Raw genomic sequence first — 23,143 nt, 5'->3', positions numbered from 1 at the left:
GGGGTCCGGGGGGGCAGCGGCAGCGGGGTCCGGGGGTGGCAGCGAGATCCGGGGAGCCAGCAGCGGCAGCATGTTCGATCGGGCAGGCAGCTAGGTGGCAAAGTAAAGATGGCCGCCTGCACGGGAAAATCGTGCAATTGGCCGCTGAAGACGTGACGTCACACCCCGTGACGCCAAACGTCGTGACGTCACGTCTTCAGCGGCCAATTGCACGATTTTCCCGTGCAGGCGGCCATCTTTACTTTGCCACCTAGCTGCCTACCCGATCGAACATGCTGCCGCTGCTGGCTCTCCGGATCTCGCTGCCACCCCCGGACCCCGCTGCCGCTGCCCCCCCGGACCCCGCTGCCGCCTACCCGCCGCTCCCGGATCCTGCTGCTGCCCCCCCCCCGCTGCCGACCCGCCCGTGCGATTTTGGCGCTCATCCAGGCAGGGGAGGGAGGGAGGAAGGGAGAAGGGACTACCGGATGCCGCTGATGGCTGCCCGCCGCCCACCGGGACCCACGGCCCTCCGACAGGTATTTAAAATTGTTTTATTTTTTTATATAACACACAGGTTTTTTGTTTTTTACACTTTTTAAACTTACCATAGCAGGCCCGAGCCTTGCTACTTTTTCGTTTGTTTTTTTTTGCCCTGGTCCCGTCCGGTCTCCTGCAGCCCCGTCCGGTCCGGACGGGGCTGCAGGAGACCGGACGGGACCAGGGCGGGTAAGCAATGTTTTTACCCTACACTACACTACACTAACTCCTACTAGGGGGAGGCGGTAAACTAGCAGGTTAAGGCCGCGGCAGAACAGCGGGTTACGGAGGAGATAATATCAGCGCCCGTTACAGTATCGCAGGGGAATAGCTAATTCCTTCATTATACAGCTTTTTCGTTCATTTACATGCCGGGTGCGGAAAGGGTTATGCGTCTATTTTCAGAAGCGATACGGACGCGTGAAACTGGAGACTGTATCGCCGAATTGCCTTGCGCGCCCGAATTGTGCGCTACGAGCACGTTACAGACGGGCAATCCTCGAGCGGACGATACTGGATCGACCTGTTAGAGAATAGCCACTGCCATTAGCAATGGTAACATGGAATAGACTTAGTTTTTGGGTACTTGCCAGGTTCATATGGCCTGGATTGGCTACTGTTGGAAACAGGATGCTGGGCTTGATGGACCCTTGGTCTGATCCAGTATGGCATTTTCTTATGTTCTTATGTTTTTATGTTCTTATCTGTCTAAGGATCTGTTCCGTTTTCCCTGTCCAAAAGTTGTAATCATATGTTCCAGATTAATTTTATGCAATTGACATTACGCTCTGTAAAAAACACCTGGAAATAATGCTAATACAAAAATAATTTAAAAATACTTCCAGAATATGTTTTTCTAGTGTCCTTTTGGAAGTATTTTTGTAAAAATTACCTATTTAGCATCATTTTCAAGTTATTTGCAAGTGTAATGTAATTTACATAAAAATTAACTGGGAGATAAGATTACAGCTCTTGGACAGAGAATATATATATATATATATATATATAAAAAAAATTTTTTTTACAGATTTATATAATTATAATTAATGAATTGTTAACAGATTTCTATGAGATAAGAGAATCCTTTCTACACTTTTACATTTTTGTTTCTCTGAATAATAAAAGTTCTTTTTATATGATTTATGTGATATTTTGAGGTGCACAAAATTTGCATGCTTTTCTACCATTTTTCTTTCTTAACTATATAATATGTGGGATTTTGATTTAATCCTTCTTGTGAGTAATGCACCTTTATTTATTTATTTATTTATTTATTTATTTATTTAAAGTCTCTTTTATACCAATAGCCGTTCGCACATCGTATCGGTTCACAAAAAACAGAAACTATTAGGCGGAGCCCTTACATATAACAGAGTAAAAGCAAATTAACAAATCCATTAACAGTTAACAGAATAAATACAATTAACAGGGAGGGAGGATAAGGCTGGATGGCAGCGTACAATCAACGAATCAATAAATAGATACAACAAACTATAAACATAAAGTACAAGAATCAGCAGTCATAAAGCAATTATTAGTCATTCTTAGTCTTAGATCGGTGTATAATATACAGAGGACTTAAGTAACATTCACATTCACTTCCAGGACATGGTATTGTTTCATTACCCCCCCCCCCCCCCTGTATCTCAAGTATCTTGAGTTTTGCATCGTTTTTGACAGTCAGACAGCGTTTATTTAAAAAGAGGTAAAAACTCTGGCAGACCCGAGCTCCAGCTGGGAGTAAGAAAGTGATCCCTCTCCTGGATGCTAACCTGGGTGATTGCTTAACTAAGAACGAGAAAAAGCAAATGCAGCTGCCAGCCGATGCTTAACTGCTTCAGGAGTGTTGACGTCCTGTTTCTTGTATCCAGATTCGCAGGGGGGACTTGGCATGTCTTGCAGTTACAAGGGTTTAATTCTTTGAAAGTTGGGGGGCGGGGAGAGAAACCCCTTGGTTTACTGTAGCAGATTATGCATGTAATACCTACAGTCCAAAGCCTTTTGATTGCTTGAAAGTCCCCTGTAAGTGGCTTAGGGTGGAGAGAACGCAAAATACACTTTTGTCCCCCGAGGCTGGTGCTTGGAGCTCAGCGTTCCACAACATGCAGAGAAGCCCAGAATACTGTTACTAATACCACGGGCGATTCTCTCCCAGATAACTAACCATACACAGGTTTATTAACTAGTGTCTTGTGCATTAGTGACGCTAGTCTTGAAGTGAAGCTGGAAGAGATGTGGGCGGACCTTACCCAGCTCCTTCTGTCCCTCTCCCTCCCTCCCTTGCTCTCTCTCTCTCTCTCTCTATAGTGCAGGCAGCAGGATTCTCTCGGCATCCAGGAGCAATGCCTAACACCAGCAGAGCCTCCGCGGCCAGAAGCAGTGATGGTAAGTGAGCTCGGAACCGACCAAGCCTGCTCGGCTTCTTCCTGTCCGAGAGACCCACAGCTGCATTCTGTTTCTCCATTCTTACTCCTTTTCCCCCTCCTTCTGCGGTATGCTGCTGCTGTTAGAAGCCAGGACGAGCTTTTCAGCAGGCAGGTGCTTTCCAGGCAAAGGGTGTACGTCTGGATCTGGAGCCTCAGAGGCAGAGAATGTCCCTGCCCTTCGTTGGGAACCCAGTGCTGTTAGTTTTTCCAAGTGGGGTAAGTGGGAGAGGCTGGCAACTATGTCCGAGCAATTTGCTCCAGTGATTGTAGGCGTCCATGCCTGTGATGAGTGCAGAGTACTGTACCCGTTATGCCGGGGGGGGGGGGGGGGGGATCTTTGGCTAGGCTTCCTGCCTGGGATCTTTACCACTACGAATGCTGAGCCGTCAGGAGCCCAGCTGCAGTTGAGAAAAGGGTCTGGGGGGGGGGGGGGGGCGATGCTGCCGCCTCCCCCGGCCGCCCCCACTTTGCCTTTTACAACCAACTGGCACATTGAAAGGAGGAGATTCATTCTGAGTCTCCCTCTGGTATATTTCAATTGTCGTTACCCTTCTGTTCTAGTTTCCAGTGTCTTTAGAAGCACTTTTCCAATTGGGGGCTGATTCTTTCCATCTGATCCCTTTCTTGTCATCCCCCCCCCCCCCCCCCCCGGTCTCTGTCACTGGAATTTACAGTGTAAATATCCTGCAGAGTGCACAGCTCATTATCAGTGTCCTTAATCATTTCTGCTTTCATCTGTCCATTTATTTTTTTTTTTTACCATCACAGGACTCCTGGACATGGTGTGCAAGGCTTGATTAAAACTCAAGGAATTTACATAATGATGGGGATCGGTCCTTGAAAAGCTGCCTCCTCCTTCCATCCCTCCCGGCATTGTTTTTACTGCCTGGTTTCTTCACACAGGAATTATCCCCTGGAATTTTTCCCCTTCATCCAACTTTGAAGTGCGAAAACCTGCAGGATTAAGGGGATTTTTTATTCTTGTTGCCACTTTTATTGTATTTGGAAGAGGGTCGAATCTCCCGGCGGGGAGTGGAGGGGGGATCCGTGAATAAACCTTTCCTCCCCTTACTATGGCTTTATGGATACTGATCAGATGGATTGGATCTCGTATGTAAGAGCCTGGGAAGCCAGCTGAAAGGCGAGAGAGAGCGAAAGGGAGAGAGACTTTGGGGAGGGGGACACAGGATCAGATGTTTTGCATCCTCGGCAATCGAGGATAAAACTTGTTGCTTCTTCAGAAGAGAGGGATCTCTGGTCTGTATCCCTTTGCCAGAAGAATCCAGGGCAAAAGGGAAAAGTGGGAGGTGAATTCAGCATGGGGCTGCCGTACATTTTGCTTCTGCTTATTTACCTGGATCCTCTGAACCTGCTGAGTAATTGTGAAGCAGGAACAAGGACAAAGAGTAACAAGAACTTGGGAGCTTCCAAAAGACCAGGGAACCACCCCAAGGGGAAGGATGTGAACAATACAGCTGTGCCTGCAGTGGCTGTGACCAGGAAGGTCAAACCCCCCAGCATTGCCACCTACGACAAATGTATGGGATACTTTGATGTCAGCGGACAATGGGACAAAGAGTTTGACTGTAACAACACCTCCTACAGGTACTGTTGCGGGACCTGCTCGTATCGATTTTGCTGTGACACCAAAAGCAAAAGGCTGGATCAGAATGCTTGCAAGATGATCTTGGTGAAAGTAACCACCAGCCCCAATGTGGTGGACCCAGAGGACACATATGATCCAGAAAAGGATAAGACCAACACCACTGTCTACATCATCTGTGGGGTCATTGCCTTCATCATTATCGCCGGGGTCTTTGCCAAAGTGGCCTATGACAAGGCAAAGCGCCCGCCCCGAGAAATGAACATTCACAGGTAGAGTGGGGATAGGGGGGAGGTGGTCCGACCTTAAATGCCGCTGCCCGTCCCGAGGCTCTGCATGCACCTCACCAGACGGTACAGCTAGTGGCGATACCAAACATGCATTTGGCCTCCTGTCCTGAGCTTAATTATGTGAGACATTTATGAGTTAAGAAACACAATTCCCAGAGAAAGGTTATCAATCACTATCAGATGTTATTGTGTTATCGCTGTAGGCATGAACTGCAGCAAGGTCCCTTCTTTTTATTATAAATATTTCTAGCTGCTCCTAGTGCTATTTTGCAATCTGATGGTGCTTTGCACCTTTCTGTGCTCCCGCTAATTACTTACTTGCTGATTATGTGTTACCCCCTTATTCCTTCTACTTGCCCTTTCTCTCCCAGCAGTTGCCTCTCTCCCTTTCCATTCAACACCCACAGGGTCTGGATGCACCTTCCAGAGATAAGGGGAAGTTAAACAGAAAAAGGAGCTCAGGGGCAGCAACCATCAGAGTAACTCAAGCCACGCAGACTCTCACAGCAATAGGAAGGTGGGAAAAAAAAAAAAGAGATCAGAAACGCTTAGAGGAGGGCAATGCACAGAGATTGTGGGGCAGTTGTATTTATTTAAGAAAATTTGATTACATATTCCTCATTAAAAACATCAAAGCATGTCACATGTAATCAAAGTTTTGCTCTTCTGAAAACATAGTTCCAGATTTATCAATGAAACCAACCCAGTCTCTAAACAGGACAAAAGTCGGGGCAGATTTTGCAACTTTTGGCACAACTGCTCCGGTAAGCTCTACTTTGAAATGAGAGTGAAAGAAATACACTTATTGCCATGCAGGGCTGTGAGTGTAGAAACTGCTGGGCACTTTCCAAAATACAGAAAACAGAAGTGCACAGTTTGCTGATTGACTCAGGTTATTTGCTCTTCTTCCTTCTGAAATCACAAAATTGAAGTGAAAAGTCCCAGGATATGAGAAGAACCAGGATACTTCAGCAGAGAATAACACTTCTGCTGAGCTACTCTGCTCAGCAGTGCCCATGGGAACTTGTCTTCTCTGAGCCTTCCTTCTGTAAGAGTGCTCTTTTCACTGTCCCAGCATGGAAGTAATTCCTTTTCTAAAAACTGCCCACTCCCAGTGCCAGCCTGCCTCTTCTCTTCCTGTGATATGTTATAGATGTGTTCCCCCAAGCTCCAATTTTCTTCCCCTGGATTCTCTGCAGACTCTGAGACCTTTTTTCTTGAACCAATACAAAAATTAGCCCAAGCTCCTTTTGGCTGCGAGCCTTCACAGAACATGTCGCTTCCTGGAAAAGACCTAGGTAGTTCTGAAAGCTGCTGTCCAGTCTCCACCGTCCTCTTTACGTGATTCCAAGGATCGCATCCTCCATGGATGCAATCCATGGCTGCTAAGAATATCTTTTCACGAGCTGTGTGTACATCTTTGTGCAATCCCCTGTATAAGAACATTCTGCTTAGAAGAACTGCTTTTTACAGCCCCAGCATGTTCCTTTTTGTGTAAATAATTCCTGTTTGAAGAATGTTCTGTCTTTACTACATTGCATCTGGTCCCAAGAGGATTCCTACAATAGAATGTAATGCAGTAGGAACAGCAAGCAGTGCATTTTAAAAATGAGGAAAAAAAAGCCCTGTTTTCAGTCACCATTCCAAAATTTCACTTATTTATACAGGATAAATCTCTTTAGCATTATTTGCTGGCATTGCTTCTGCAGAAATCAATTTGCTAGGTGGGGACAAAGCGAAGGCATTATGCTGATGCATTTTTAATTAAATGTACCTAGACAAGTTCTCCTTATGTGGAATTTAAAGGATTCCAGCTCTTTTTATTACTATTTCTTTTTGTCCTGCTTGTTTCCTGCTACTCCTTTCAGTTTGGTGGGAATCCGCCACTTTAGTGATAGGGCTCCTTGAGCATTAATTTGCAACTGTCTGAGGGTTTCTTCTCATACACTTTTCTCTTGCTGTCCCCTCCTGCTCAGCCAGCACAGCGACAGTGACTCAGGGGCCACAGATCATAGCTTCTTCTTGAACCTGACACATGTGTATCCTAAGTCTGACCACTAGGTCTTGCTCTTGTGTGATAGCTTAGACTTCCCTCACCAGGAGCTGTGAATGCTACCACACCATCCCTATCCCCAGCTAATTCAAGGAACAGAAATCAGGATCAAGAATCAAAGCCAAGCGTCCTGCATGCTGATCTATTGCACTGCCACAGGTTTCCACCTCTTTACGCTACACTACATTTTCTTACTCCAGAAGATATTTTGCAAGAGAAGATTGTCTATTCAAACAACTGTACCCAAAAATCCCAGTCTATTTTGGTCATAATCTGATTTAGAGTATAGTAACATATACAGTAACACAGTAGATGTTAGGGATGTGCAGAGCAAAAGTTTAAGTTCATATGTCCATAAGTCGAAAGGGGATCCCATTTGCGGTCAATATGGACATATGGAGAATTCCATAAGTTGAGTCTATGTCCATATGTGCAAATAAAAATTTAAACCCCTCACCCTCCTTAATCCTCCCCCCCCCCAAAGACTTACCAAAACTCCCTGGTGGTACAGCAGGGAGTCAGGACGCCATTTCTGCTCCTTTGCGAGGAGCACGTGACGTCGGCGTCACGTCGGAGTGACGCGGCGTCACGTGATTCCCCGCACGATCGCTCCGGGGGACCCTCGTTGCGCCCAAAAGGAACTTTTGGCCAGCTTGGGGGGGCCTCCTGACCCCCCCAAGCTGGCCATGGCTTTCTGAGGGCCAAGCTCACATCCAATACATATTATAAAAAGTCTAATTCCATAAGAGCTCCAAGTGTCTTTATTGCAGAGTTTTCTGGTTGACACCACAGGAGTGCATGTAAATATAATATGCATGTTGTAAGTGATATTTCTGCCTCAGAAGACTGTACTCTTGAATGTTCTTTTTCATGTAAAATTTGTTATAAATGCATAATTTAATTGTATGTGTCTATAAAGGGTGTGGGAGTGTGTGTGTATGGGGGTGGTATGTGTGCAAGACTGTAGGGTTTGCCAAGGGTACTTAATATACTAGGGGGGGGGGGGTCAGTTTAAAAAAAAAAAAGATTGCAGGACGGAGCTGGACTTTATTTGAATGAATCAGGAGGGGACAGCACAGTAATTTTTCGCACAGGGCAGAAAAAAAACCTAGCACCGGCCCTGTATGCAGAAGAAATCATATTGGGTGTGTGAAGAAGATCCCTATAATTTCATTTGAAGCCTCTCAGCTTTTATAATTTCTTTCTCGGAGCTGGTAATGTGGGAGGGCTGCATGTGTGTAATTTCTGGATGGGCTGGGAGTTTAAGGAATGCTGCTGACAGGAACATTTGTTTTTTTCCCTGTGATAAGACAGATATTCAAAGGCAAGTCTGCTTCTAATTAACATCAGACTTTCTTGGCTCCTTCTGACACTGGCCTCCTGACCCCCCCCCAAGCTGGCCAAAAGTTCCTTTTGGGCGCAACGAGGGTCCCCCAGAGCGATCGCGCGGGGAATCACGCGACGCTGCATCACTCGTGACGCCGCATCACGTGATTCCCCGCGCTCAGGAGGCCCCCCCAAGCTGGCCAAAAGTTCCTTTTGGGCGCAACGAGGATCCCGGAGCGATCGCGCGGGGAATCACGTGACGCCGCGTCACATGCTCCTCGCAAAGGAGCAGAAATGGCGTCCTGACTCCCTGCTGTATCACCAGGGAGTTTTGGTAAGTCTTGGGGGGGGGGGATTAAGGAGGGTGAGGGGGTTTAAATTTTTATTTAGGATCAACAATCGCGATTTCCAACTTATTCAACATAGCTATGTTGAATAAGTTGGAAATCCGATCGTTTTCGCCTCATCACTTTTTTAAGTTAAAAAAAAAAAAAAGTTGCATTTTACATTTAAGTTCAAAACGAATGCACACCCCTAGTAGATGTTTTAACAGAAAGGCCATTTGGCCCACCAGGTCTGCCCAGTTACACCTGCCTATGCTATTCCATCTCCAGTGATCATCCTCATTTGCTCTGATGAGCATCTTCTGTATCTGTCGTTAGCTTGAATTTAGTTGGTATTTTGTTTGTTGCCATTTCTGACAAGTCCAAGCATCTATCACCCTCTCAGTAAAGACTGTTATTGAAAGAATCCTTATTTAGAAAAAGAGCTTGCAAAAAAGTAATATAGCAAATGCTCATGCTTTAAGTTAATAAAAGGGTTTTGATATAACTTCTAACGATTTCAAGAACAATTTTGGAATCTAACATGCTTTAAAAGCATAAAGTTACAAAGAGATTAACTGCACTACAATGTAATCAGTACAGGTTAATAATTTCCTAACTATGCATTTATCTGTATTCTAATATTCTTTTTTTTTTTTTTTTTTTAATTAGGTGGATATATTTGATTTCAAAGATGCTGTATACCTTTTTGTCTTGCAGATAGGTACTGTTAATCAGATCCAGACATTTTGAAGGTTCCACTTTACAAATTTATAATGGGATGGTAGTTACCTCTCTGAGAAATGTGCAATCTGTGTAACATGCACATTTCACAATTACTGTAATGATGCTCAATAATAGGGCGGTAACGGCACATAAAGATGTTTTAATTCTGGGGTTATTGCACATCATCAGATTTGAGGTGACTTATATGCACTGGGTCTAGACTGCTCGCATTTCACCAACCAGAGCTAGATTTCATTAAACTTCTATTTCTGTGGACACCTCCTTAGTACATGATAAATTGCTTCATATCAGAATGGCTGTGTCTTGGGCTAATCTACAAATAATACTATTTATTATAAAAATAAGGTGAAAAAATATAATTTAATTTACACAACATATACATTAAGTAGCATCTACTTCCTCAAAGAATGTTAAAGTAATAGACCTTTATCAATAATTAATGGTATCAGTGTGAATGATAAATCAATAATGCTCTTGTCTGGAAGAACTTATCCTCACTGATATTATTAGTACTATTTATGTTCTATTATTACTGATAAACAATTCTAGTTGGGTAATAATAATATAATTTTGTCCCACCTGTCCAGATAAGGATCAACATATCTTACAGTATTTTAGAATCCAGGTCCATTAAATCCCTGTTCCAGTCTAAGTGGTTATCTGAGGCAATGGGGAAAAGAGTAACTTGCCCAAGGTCACAAGGAACAGAAGTGGTGGAAGTGGGATTTGAATTCTAGTTTCACTAGTTCTTAGCCCATCACGCTAAACGCTAAGCCACTCCTCTCCTAAACTGATTCACAGACAGATAACGTGATTTGACAAAAGTCACATAATCAGAGAGAGAACCAGGATTAGAACTGAGGTACAAGAAAGAAAATGATTTACCTAAGCTTACATCGAGCTGGGATTAAAATGCACATGGGCTAGATATACTATACATTTTTCCATAGACACAGCTGGCCCAATCTCCGTCTAAACATTAAATGAAGTTTCCTCCCCAGTCATCTAATTAAAGAACTCCCCTCCATGAAGTAAATGTTATCAATGAGGATTAATATACAGAAGGAGTAAAATAGAGACATTTTAGAATTGCTGACATTTTCTTGCCATTTTAGTGGAATTCATTCTTACTTTTTGTATAAGCAACAAAGTTCAATGTGAGCTGGATTTTTTATCAGCTTTTCACTGAGTGCTCTAGCTTTCCAGATAGTTGTACAGACACATACATGCACCTCCATATTCTAAGAAATATGCATATACCTCACACACACACATGCAGCACAATGTAATAAAATGTGAGTTAAAGTGTGCTGAACTTGACATGCACTTTTTTTATTCGTACACTAAAAAAGACTTAACTCTTAATGCAGTGAGCTAATGCTATGCCAATGCATCTGGAATTTTTTAATAAAGCATGCTAACCCATAAATGTGCACACAAAATGTGCTTAGCCTGCAGAAAACATGATCTATGTGCATCAATAATGTTTCATGTGCAAAAAATAAGATTTGTGCATAAATCATTTTCTGTGCATTAGTGATGACAAGGACAGGATCTCTGCAACATGAGCTCCAGGTTCAGCCCCATAAGCTTACGCTAGCCTCAGAAACTTTACTCCATCTCTGACCAACAGTAACATTTCCAGCAGTAAGACAACTTGAGTTATGCTTACACATTTCTCGGCATTGGGAAGTCATTGCTAAATCCTGGATTAATAAGGGATTTGTATGCAGGAGCACTGATTTGTGCACACAGTTTTATTCATGTGTGTGCACATTTTTTGCTAGCTAAATTTCTTGTTAAATCAGGAGTAAAGTTGTACACATAAAAAATGTGTACACAGGCAAGCAGATCTTATTATATACTAAAGGAGAAGCATTCTTTGACATGCTGTAGGCTCTGTTTCTCCTGTTTCTTTCAATCTGGCCACAGCTTATCCTTATTTTGGTTCCCTGTGGTTTTATTTCTTATATTTTGATGAGGAAATAGAAAGTCTGCTGGGCACTTTATATCATTCTTCAGATTTTTTATATTACATTCAGACCTTGCATAAGCTATCACTAGCAAATGACGATGAACAGCATCTCTGCACCTTAATGACGCTGGCTCAGCAATTGTGAGCAGGGACAGCTTTCAAAAACTGTTTATTCATCCTCCGAAAGAGAAAACAGATCTGAAAAAACGATGCCAGAGTTATAGCAGTAGCAAATTCTCCAGGCATCCACAGCACATGCATGCACACAGAGTCCCATCACAGAACAGCTACAGCACAGGCAGCGCAGTGCAAGCTTCCCTCACGCACACCCCAGTAGGGTGTTTCAAATGGCGTAAGAAATAATGATAATATTTCTTAAGTTTTTTTCTTTTGCTTCTCAAAACTAAACAAGAAACCTTGAAATTTCTGCTTATTTATATTGTTTTGTTTTTTTTAATAATACGGGCTATTTTGAAAAAATGAAATGAATTAGAAAAAGAAAGAAAAACAATGTCGGCGTTGTAGACTCTTACACATCGTGCTGTTGTAAAATAGGTACAGCATGGGCAGCAGTAGTGCAAACTTCTCTCATAACCCTGCTTCACCACAGAACTGATACAACATGGGCAGCAGTAATCTAAGCTTATCACACACCCACATACACACAGACAAGCACACACACTCTTACTACCCCACCATAAAGCAGGTACAGCACAAGCAGCCACTGTGCAAGCTTCCCTCACACATTACTCCAGTGGAGAACAAGTACAGCACAGCAGCGTTGCAAGTTTCCCCTCACACACGCAAACACTACCTCACACACAGAACAGGCACAGCATGGGCAGTGTAAGTGCAAGCTGTGCTCTCTCCCTGAGCCCTCCGATCCAAGAGGAGAAAAGCTCCATGTCTCCATGACAATCCAATAGGAAAATATAAGCTTAATTATTCAGAAGGTGATAATGCTAATGTATAAATTATTAGAAAGTGCTCATCTGCAGTGCAAGGTCTAGTTCTAGAGGCTACATCTCCAGAAAGATATTGATACTGTTGGTCCAGAGGAACTTTATGAAGTGAATATTGAGGACCTAAATGTATTTATCCTAAAGGAGAGGAGAAACAGAAGAGATATGATAACCTTCAAATAGTTCGATGGTATAAATATGAAATAATGAACAAAAAGCCCTTTTTTTTTTCCCAGTGGGAAGGATGTTCTAGAAAAAGGGGTCATGATATGAGGCTTAAAGGGGGTAGGCACATGAGTAACATAAATAGATCCATATTAGCAGTGGAAGTGGAGGCATTAACAGTAACATAATTCAAGAAAGCCTGGAATAAGCCCGGAGGATCCTTAACTGTGGAGAAGAGGGCAAAGCCAAACCTTAAGTGGGGCACGTGATACTGAAACATGGAGGGAAATGGACAGAGGAGAGGGAACTTTCCAGTCTTTATCTCCCATCATATTCTATAGTTCCGTGCTTTGCTCTAAAAGAAACCAAACAGGGAGAAGTGAGGCTGGAGAAATGCTTTGCAACTCCATTCCTGCAGACTACAGAGATTGAAATGTGAGAATTAACTGTTTCATTGCAGCTCTGGGCTATAGCAAAGCCCTCCAACCTCAGGAGACACTGTATTAGGAGCCTGATGGCAACTTATGTTTAAAGCAAGAGAAATTCATGTCTGTCGCAAAGTAAAATATTTCTAATATCAGTATATTTTCATTATTGCTTGTTCATATTGCTCTTACTAAGAACTGGTCTGAGGGTTTCTTTACATGAGTGATTGAGAATAAAATGTCCATTTTGGGCTGTTCTAGTGTTTGGGTTTGCAGATACAGAGAGTGAGCGAGCGAGTGTGTGTGTGTGTGAGTATGTTTATCCATCTATCTGATGGGCTAATATATATAAGATGGCAGCATGGGGCTATTGCACTTTAAGACTCTCATTGCTGAATTATAACAATAGTCATGTGGGTACTTATGGAGTGGCTTTCTCCAAAGTGCTTTCCACAGGGAAAGTGTAATTATAAATAACCAGTGATTAAATGTGTGAGAATGACTGCTCATCACTACAAACAACATGCCTTGACCGTCTCTGCACTTTTCATGAGACCTATCCAAAAATAAGAGGTCTGCCTGTAATTTATGTGCATAACTGGTTTCACAAGTGATATTATTAGTTAGCAAGCTCTCTGGCAGTTATGTCATAGAAATATAAAATATGGACCATAAGGCCCATTTGGTCTGTACAATTTTACTCCTGGTGCAGTGCCATAGACCCGCAATTGATCTCTGGCTTTCCCACTTCTTCTTTGCAGTTAGGGAACCGCTGGGTCTATTCCAGGCTTTCTTGAATTCTGTTCCTGTTTCGGTCTCCACCACCATCCCCTTGGAAGCCATCCCATCACTATTTTTGTGCAAAACCATTTCCTTATGTGATTCCTCTTATTCTAGAACCCCCTCTAGAAAATGCTTCTTGTGCATTCTATGCTTTTGAATTATTTGAATGTCTCTATCATATCCCTTTTCTCTCCTCTACATATTTAAGCCCTTAAATCTCTTTTAGGGGGCTTTTGTTGCAAACTCTGGACCATTTTGAGAGATCTTTTCCAAACTGTTTACACTCTTTCTATATTCTTTCCAAGATAAAACCTCTGGAAATGGACCAATGGCTTTCTTTTTTTTTTTTTTTTACTGGTTATAACAGTTTCTATGCACTCTGTCTTGTCACACTGTTTTGCAGCCCTGAGATCATCGGATATTATCACCCTGAGATTTCTCTACCATTTGATACAGCTCCTCCTCCCCTTCATCATCTACTGCTTCCTTGGACTTTAGCACTTCACTTTTTTTATTTCATTTTAGCTTTCAAGGACCGCTCCTCAAGTTTTTTTTAAAATGATGCCTCATGTTGTCTGTTCTATCAGGCATATACACCCTGTTGCAGATCTTAATGTCATTTGCAAAATGATAAATCGTTCCTACTAACCTCTCTCTGTGATATCACTTCTGAAAATATACTGAACAGAATCAACCTCAGGATAGATTTGTGAGGCATTCCACTGACCACTCTTGTTTCTCAGAGTGAACACATACTCTCTTGTTTACCATTCAAACATTTTTTAACCCAGTTAACCACTTCGGAGCCCAGCCCTAGACTTCTCAGTTATCCTATGTGGGATAGCACCAAAAGCTTTACTATGTACAGATTGTAGGTGATACCTTTATACTGGACTAACTCAGTACCTTTTTGACTAGCTTATGAGAGCCATGCTTCCTTTATCAGATCCTCAATACAGGCTTCACTTTATAGCTCTGATTACTGATGCTGCTAAGTAATAGGGAGTGCACTAACTTTTTTAAGCAACTGAAATGAATTACAGGTTAACCCTGTGTAATTTATGAATACCCTTAATAGAAAAGTGTGATTAGCAAAGCAGCAACATAGGGAGATCTTAACTTTTACATCTTCAACTTTCTAAAGCATATATTTTTTAAAGAAAGCTATCTTGCCCTACAATATTCCTCCTAAACCATTGTATCTGCTGTCACTGCAGAACAGTCTTCTTTTCACCTAACTCAAAGTTCTTGTAAAATCATTTGCATCTGTTGGCATGCCATGTGTTGATCGTGCAGCACACTGCAAGGTTCCTTGTTGCAGGCCTAAGAAAACATGTAAATGAGTGGCCAGTGTACTGGAACTAGCAGGGGTATCCTAAGGTAGGGCTCTCAATGAGGGCTGTCAGCAGCGCTGATTTTCAGGATACCTACAATAAATTTATTTATTTAGAATTTTATATTCCACTTTTCACAGTTATCAGAAGTACTTTCATATCTATGCACGGCTGGCGCATCCAGATAGGCGAACTACCAGATGCCTAATGTGCCAGCCATTAGGGGACAGAAAAGAGCCGCCATATGGAGCCGAAAGGAGTAGACTCAGCAGGCCGTGAGCAGCACCCATCCTGCTCGTGGCTGAGAAATGCAGACACTCGGTGGGCCGCGAGCAGTGCCCATCCTGCTCACAGCTGAGATAAGCAAAGCATGGTCTCGGCAGGCCGCAAGTGTGTGTGTGTGAGTGAGAGAGATTGTGTGTGCATGAGATAGCAATGGTCTTAGTGAGTGAGAGGGAGGGAGCCTAATCAAGGGTGCGAGTATGAATGAGACAAGGAACCTAAGTGTGTGTAAGAGAGGGGGCCTGTCTGAGTGAATGAGGTCAGGGCTGAAGCCAGGACCAAGGAATGGGGTCGGGGGCAGTCAAAAGGCAGAAGGTTCGCCTAATACCCTTGCACCAGCCCTGTATCTGTGGTCTTAGAAAAAAGTTAATTTGCATGACTTGATTACACTGCAAGCCATATCTGTTGAGGCCCTCAACAGGAATTGAGAATGAGAACCTATCTCCAGGTCATCATGATTTAGTGATAGTCTTTTTTTTTTTTTTAAAAAGCATGGATATGCAGATCCAGTCCTCCAAGTCACAAACAGGTCTAGTTTTTAGGGCATCCACAATACATATTTATGAAATACATTTGTATACATTTGACCTAAGAAACAAATTAAGGGGCCTATATAGAACAGTGCCCTAACACTGGAAGGTAACTTTCCATATATAGAGCTTGACTTAAAATGTATTTCCTCCCCAGTTGTAAAAAGGTAGACCACAGTTGTTCTTGCATGGCCATGTTAAAGGGATCACAGCCCATTGGGTACAGCCTAGCACTATATAAAGCTCCCACCTGGTTCTTGTGCTAATCAGCCTAGAGTTAAATGGCTGGTTAGCACTACGGCAAAAAAAAAAACTTCTGTAACTGGATGAAAGATCTGGTTGGGGTGAGGAGCTGTGGAGCCTCTCTGATTCCTCTCCCCCCCCCCCCCCCCAGATCCTCTTCTGACCAACAGTTCCTATTCTCCAGAATTATGCCCCCTTTCCCCACACCGATCATAACTTATCACCTCTGTACACCAAACTCCTGAAACGGTGAGCGGGCAGAAGGAGCACAGCAACTTAACCTGTACCATGTCAGTTCACTGCCCTCTTCAAAATGGCGGTCTTGATATTTTGCACTTTGATCTGTACATTGGGGATCAGGAAGAAGGATTGTTGTCAGATAGAGGCTGCCTTGTTGTGCAATGTAGGGAGGGTTGGCTCCCAAGCTCCCCAGTGGTAAACGATAATACTCCTATCCAGCCATACAGGGTTCATGCACTAGCTTTTGTTAGGATTTGTAGGTATGTGGGCCCTAGGCTGAGATGAGAGATGGTACTAGGGGTGTGTATTCGTTTGCAACGTATTGGCAATCCGAAACATATAGGGCTATATTCGTTGTATTCGTGGGGAAGTGAAATGTATCGCGATTCCCACGAATACAACGAATCTTCACCGAATTATTCGGCCATCTAAAGGAGCGAATTTATATAAAACCCCCACCCTCCTGACCCCCCCCAAGACTTACCAAAACTCCCTAGTGGTCCAGCGGGGGTCTGGGAGCCATCTACTGCACTCACGCCGTCGGCTGCCGGTATTCAAAATGGCGCCGATAGCCTTTGACCTTACTATGTCACAGGGGCTACCGGTGCCAATGGCCACTGTGCTGGGGGATCGCGTGCCGGCAGGCTGCCAGCACATGCCCAGAGGCAGGCACAGAAGTTAAAATAAAAGTAGGGGGGATAGATTAGGGGAAGGGGTGGGAAGGTAAATTAGAGGAAAGGGAAGTTCCCTCCCAGGCCGCTCCGAAATCGGAGCGGCCTGGGAGGGAACAGGTGAAGGCCGTAGGCGTCGGCGCATGCAGGGTGCACAATTGTGCACCTCCTTGCGCGCGCCGACCCCCTATTTTATAACATGCGCCTGTTATAAAATTATAACAGGCGCATATTGGGAGGTGATTGGTAGGTGCTCAGAATTATATATTCCCTGTACGTACCAGGATCAGTCCAGACGGTGGGTTATGTCCCCCGTCCAGCAGATGGAGTCAGAACAGAGCTCGAGAGTGTCACCTCATATGCTAGCGCACCCTCTGCTGGAGCTCAGTATCTTTCTGACTCCAGCAGATGCGAGTTGGGGAAATCAGGATTTCCCAGAGGGACAGGTTTTCGTCTTTCTTTTTGCTCTCCTTTGAGTTCTTCCTGTCATTTTTTCCTCTTTTGCAAGTTTGGATCAAGCTAGTTATAAAAAAAAAAATAAAAAAATAATTAATTAAATAAATTTCTGTTCACGTTGATTTTTGAGGAGGCGTTCCTTCGAGCTCTATTCTGCCTCCTCCTGCTATTCTATACTTACGCTTTGGGGTAAGTGTGATTTCGTTTGTGTCTTTGTCTTTCAGCTGAGTTGGCTGGTGGAGCCGGCTCCTGCGCGCGTCTACTGACAGTCCCGCGGCCCGGCACGTTTTTCCTCGGGCCTGGGCGCACCGGCTGGGGGTTTTCCCGCCAGTGCCTGGGGACTTGTTGGGCGGGTTGTGAAGGCCACTCCGGCCCCCCCGCGGTGCGATTCTTTTTCGGCCCCCCCCCGAGGCGTCTCTTTCATCGCGGCATTCGATGCCGCGCTTCTCTAGGTGCGAGACCTGCGGAGAGCAGGGGTCTCGCTTCTCGAGGGAGGGGGTTTGCCCGCGCTGCCTTCCCGAGGAGGAAGGCGCCGCGCACGGCTCGGGCGCGCTCCCGACCCCCCCCCTCCCCGTTGCCCGGGAAGCGTGGGCCGGCCATTTCCTCGCCAAGGGCGGGAATGGCGGCCATTTTGGAGAGGGATCTTGGCGCGGAAAACGGCCAGGAAGAGGAGCCCGCGGCTCGGGGCGTCCCTCGCCTGCAGTGTAGCCCCGAGGAGGGCTTGCCGAATCGTCTGCCTCAGGAGCCTTCTCCTTCTGGCGCGCCTCCCGGCATGCCGTTTTTCTCCCCGGATTTTATTTTAAAAATGCACAGGGCATATTTACAAGGCCTAGCAGAGACGGGGGGTGCTACGGCTGGACCTGCTCCTCCCAAGATCCCTAAGCTAGCATTGCCGCCCACCGGGTCTCCGATTCCGGCTGGGGCAGTCCCAGGAACCTCTGCTCTGCCATCCCCGCCTCGTGCTGTGGGAGCGGCTTCCACCTCGGGATTCGACCCCTCTGACCCTCCGGATCCGGCGCACGCGGATGGACAGACGGAAGGAGACGATCCGCGCACCCTACGAATATTCCACAAGGAGGAGCTGCAGGATCTGCTGCAACAGACGCTGCAGGAGCTGGATTTGGATCCCCCGCCGGATCCGCCGGTGCCAGTGGCTCCGGCGGTTGCGACGTGCTCCAAGAAAGGGGATCCAGTCCTGGCCGCGCTCAGGCCTCGGGCGAAGGCCTTTCCGGTTCATGAGTCTTTCCTGCAGCTACTTACTGGAGAATGGGACGCCCCGGAGGCGTCCCTGAGGGTCACCCGGGCCATGGAAAAATTGTATCCGTTGCCGGAGGATTTCTTAGATCTCGTCCGGGTTCCTAAAGTGGACTCGGCGGTCTCAGCGGTGGCGAAGAGTACGACAATCCCGGTCACGGGCGGTACGGCCCTACGGGACACGCAGGACCGCAAGCTGGAAACGTTCCTCAAAAGAGTGTTTGAAGTCTCGGCCTTAGGCATGCGTGCCGTCATGTGTACCTCGTTGACTCAGAGGGCTAGTCTCCTCTGGGTTCAGCAGCTCCTGACGTCCCAGCAGTTGCCTCCGGAGGAGGCCGCTCAGGCCGACAGCCTGGAATCTGCCATTGCGTACGGGGCGGATGCTCTGTATGACCTCTTCCGTGTACTGGCCCGGTCCATGGTCTCGGTGGTGGCAGCTCGTAGGCTCCTATGGCTTCGGAATTGGTCGGCGGACGCCTCTTCGAAGTCTAGTTTAGGATCTCTTCCGTTCCGGGGGAAGTTCCTATTTGGCAATGAGCTGGATGAAATCATCAAATCATTGGGAGAAAACTCGGTGCATCGGCTACCCGAAGACAGACAGCGGACTTACCGACCGTTTGCTTCCTCCAGAACCCGAGCGAGGGCACAGCGACGTTACAGGTCGTACCGACAGCCGGGACCTCGAGCCGTCCCCAACAGATCACAGCCGTGGTCGCGTTCCTTTCGCGGACGGAGGCCCGCGAGAGACGGCTCGGGGCAGGGGAATCCCCCCGCCAAATCCACCCAATGATGCCAGGGTGGCCCACTTCTCCAGCCCGCCCATCGGGGGCCGACTCACGGAATTCTTCGAGGAGTGGGCGAAGATCACCTCAGACCAGTGGGTCCTGGACACCATCCGGCACGGTTACGCCTTGGAGTTTGCCCGCCCGCCACGGGACAAGTTCCTTTTCTCCCCGTGCGGCTCCGAGGACAAACGAATGGCGGTTCACCAGACTCTAGACCGCCTTCAGGCTATAGAGGCTATTGTGCCCGTCCCCTTCGCCGAGGTGGGCTCGGGGCATTATTCCATCTACTTCGTAGTTCCCAAGAAGGACGGCTCGTTCCGCCCCATACTGGATTTAAAGGAGGTCAACCGGTCACTCCGGGTCAGCCGTTTTCGCATGGAGACACTGCGGTCGGTAATTGCCGCAGTGCACCGGGGAGAGTTCCTGGCGTCCTTGGATCTGACGGATGCGTATCTCCATATTCCCATACGTCCGGACCACCGGCGTTACCTTCGCTTCAAGATTCTCGGACAGCATTTTCAATTTCGGGCCCTGCCCTTCGGGCTTGCGACAGCTCCTCGGACCTTCACCAAGATCATGGTAGTGGTGGCGGCGGCCCTTCGAAAGGAGGGTATCTTAGTGCATCCCTACCTGGACGACTGGCTGGTACGGGCAAAGTCCTTCTCACATGGTCAGGTCTCGGTTGCCAGGGTCTTGGAGGTCCTGCGCTCCCTGGGCTGGGTTGTGAACCTTCCAAAGAGTTCACTCGTGCCTTCTCAACGCTTGGATTTTCTGGGCGCGACCTTCGACACTCAGCAGGGCATGGTATTTCTGCGTTCCGACAAGGCCCTCTCTTTAAGGGAGCACATACGTCAGTTCGCGGCCTTGCCGGAGCCCACCGCTTGGAATTATCTGCAGCTCCTGGGAGTGATGGCTTCCACGATCGACATGGTGCCCTGGGCTTTTGCACACCTGCGTCCCCTGCAGGCGTCTCTGCTTTCTCGTTGGAAACCGGTCTCCCAGGAGTATCAAGTGATTCTGCCTCTCCCTCAGGCGGCTCGGGACAGCCTAAAGTGGTGGTTGGTTCCGGCTCACTTGGCTCGCAGCGTTTCGCTCGAAGTCCCCACTTGGGTGGTGGTGACCACGGACGCCAGTCTAGTGGGCTGGGGCGCCGTCTGCGATTGCAGCGCCACACAGGGACTGTGGGCGCCGGAGGAGGCTCGGTGGCCGATCAATCGACTGGAGACCAGGGCGGTACGTCTAGCGCTCCAGCACTTCCTCCCTCTGGTTCGGAACAGGGAGGTGCGGATTCTCTCCGACAATGCGACCACCGTGGCTTACATCAATCGCCAGGGCGGAATGAGGAGCGAACACGTCTCCGCCGAAACCACACTGCTGATGGCATGGGCGGAACTACATCTCGCGCGGCTCGCGGCCTCTCACATAGCCGGGGTGGACAACATCCAGGCGGATTATCTCAGTCGGCAGCGCCTGGATCCCGGCGAGTGGTCTCTCTCCGACGCCGCGATGAAACTCCTAGTTCAACGCTGGGGGATGCCGCGACTGGACCTGATGGCGACGGCGTCCAACACCAAGGCACCGCGCTTCTTCAGTCGCAGAAGGGAGCGCGGCGCGGAGGGAGTGGATGCTCTAGCACTTCCGTGGCCAGAGGACCAATTGCTCTATGTCTTTCCACCCTGGCCCTTAGTGGGCAAGGTCATTCGCAGGATAGAAAATCACAGGGGCCTCGTGATTTTAGTGGCTCCAGAATGGGCCCGACGTCCCTGGTTCGCGGACCTGCTACTCCTGGCGGTGGACGGACCGATTCGGCTGGGTCACCTTCCCCGGCTCCTGCACCAGGGTCCGGTATTTTTCGACCAGGCAGAACTCTTTTGTCTTGCGGCATGGCTTTTGAGCGGCGCCGACTTCGCCGCAGAGGCTACCCGGAGGCGGTGATCTCGACGATGCTTAAGGCCCGCAAGCCCTCCACGTCCGTGGCCTATGTTCGAGTGTGGAAAGTCTTCGAGTCATGGTGCGCCGGTCGGGACGTCCGGCCCACGGAGGCGACGGTCGCACTAATCCTTCAGTTCTTGCAGGACGGACTGGATAAAGGTCTCGCTTATAATTCTCTCCGCGTACAAGTGGCGGCCTTGAATATCTTGGTACGGAACACGTCCTCGCTTCTTCTACATCCGGACATCGCCCGGTTCCTGAAGGGGGTTCAACACGTCCGGCCGCCGGTCAGGGACCCCTGCCCGTCGTGGAATCTTAATATAGTACTTCGGGCACTGGCGGGTGCTCCATTCGAACCTCTCCAAGGGGCCACACTTAAAGATCTCACTATGAAGACAGTCTTCCTCTTAGCGATATGCTCCGCCCGACGTATCTCGGAGCTTCAAGCACTATCCTGCAGGGAGCCCTACCTGCGTATTTCGGATGCCGGGATCTCGCTCCGCACGGTGCCTGCCTTTCTGCCGAAGGTGGTGTCGTCCTTTCACTTGAACCAGACGGTTGAACTCTCGGCATTCTCTCCAGAGGATTCTCGGGCGCTTCGACATCTGGACGTGAAGCGAGTGCTCCTCCACTACTTAGAGGTTACCAACGACTTCCGGGTTTCCGATCATCTGTTCGTCCTCTGGTCGGGACCTAAGAAGGGTTCCGCCGCGTCGAAGACGACCATTGCCCGCTGGATTAAGGATGCCATCTCGGCGGCTTACATTGGTTCTGGGCGGGACCCACCCAGGGGCGTTCGAGCCCACTCTACTCGCTCGCAAGCAACATCCTGGGCTGAATCTCGTTCCGTATCTCCTCAGGAGATCTGTCGGGCGGCGACATGGAAGTCGCTGCATACCTTTGCCAGGCATTATCGGTTGCACCTGGCACCTTCGGGATCCGGTCTCTTTGGAGATCAGGTCCTCCGAGCAGGGCTTTCAGGGGCCCACCCGGTTTAGGGAAGCTTGGGTACATCCCACCGTCTGGACTGATCCTGGTACGTACAGGGAAAAGAAAATTATTCCTTACCTGCTAATTTTCGTTCCTGTAGTACCATGGATCAGTCCAGACGCCCACCACGCTGGGATTTCAAGCTCCTGCTCGGGTTTGCGACTGTATGGCTGTCTTGTTTGCTGTCCTTTTCCATCAGCTATTTTTTTTCTTTCGGGGTTACAACTCCTCACAAGTTGACTGTTACGACCTGAGTTGCAGGTCGTCTCTGTTATCGTTCTTGATGTTTTTACTTACGTCTGGTTTCTTGATCCAACTTGTTCCTTACATTGCTATTTTCAGCTTTGTTATCCATGATACTGAGCTCCAGCAGAGGGTGCGCTAGCATATGAGGTGACACTCTCGAGCTCTGTTCTGACTCCATCTGCTGGACGGGGGACATAACCCACCGTCTGGACTGATCCATGGTACTACAGGAACGAAAATTAGCAGGTAAGGAATAATTTTCTTATTGGAGCTGCCTGGGAGGGAACAGGTGCACAGAATTATATAATTTGCACAGAATTATATAATTCTGTGCACCTACCAATCACCTTTCAGCTTCTCCTCACAACAAGACCCTTGTGCCTCGTGCTTGAGCACTATTCCAGAGATGGCCAGCTCTGGTCCTCGAGAGTCACCACCATGCCAGGTTTTCAGGACATTTACAATGAATAGGTATGAGATAGATTTGCATGCACTGCTTCCATTCTATGCTAATCTATCTCATATACATTCATTGTGGATATCCTGAAAACCTGGCCTGTTTATGGCTCATGAGGACCAGAGT

At 47.2% G+C, this 23,143-nt stretch overlaps 1 protein-coding gene across 1 annotated transcript in view; it reads left to right on the top strand.

Moving 5' to 3' along the window:
• The first annotated feature begins 2,823 nt into the window (after positions 1–2,823).
• Positions 2,824–23,143, top strand: part of SHISA6 (shisa family member 6) — a 130,913-nt gene continuing 110,593 nt past the window's right edge. Inside the window, exons 1-2 of the mRNA XM_029600241.1 lie at positions 2,824–2,904; positions 3,714–4,820. Coding sequence (XP_029456101.1) covers positions 4,264–4,820 — 557 coding nt within the window. The 5' untranslated portion in view covers positions 2,824–2,904; positions 3,714–4,263. The remainder of the gene's footprint in view (positions 2,905–3,713; positions 4,821–23,143) is intronic.

The sequence above is a fragment of the Rhinatrema bivittatum genome, chromosome 4, assembly GCF_901001135.1.
Source record: "Rhinatrema bivittatum chromosome 4, aRhiBiv1.1, whole genome shotgun sequence".
In the NCBI taxonomy this organism is placed as follows: domain Eukaryota; kingdom Metazoa; phylum Chordata; class Amphibia; order Gymnophiona; family Rhinatrematidae; genus Rhinatrema; species Rhinatrema bivittatum.
This window is presented reverse-complemented; position numbering and strand designations above follow the sequence as displayed.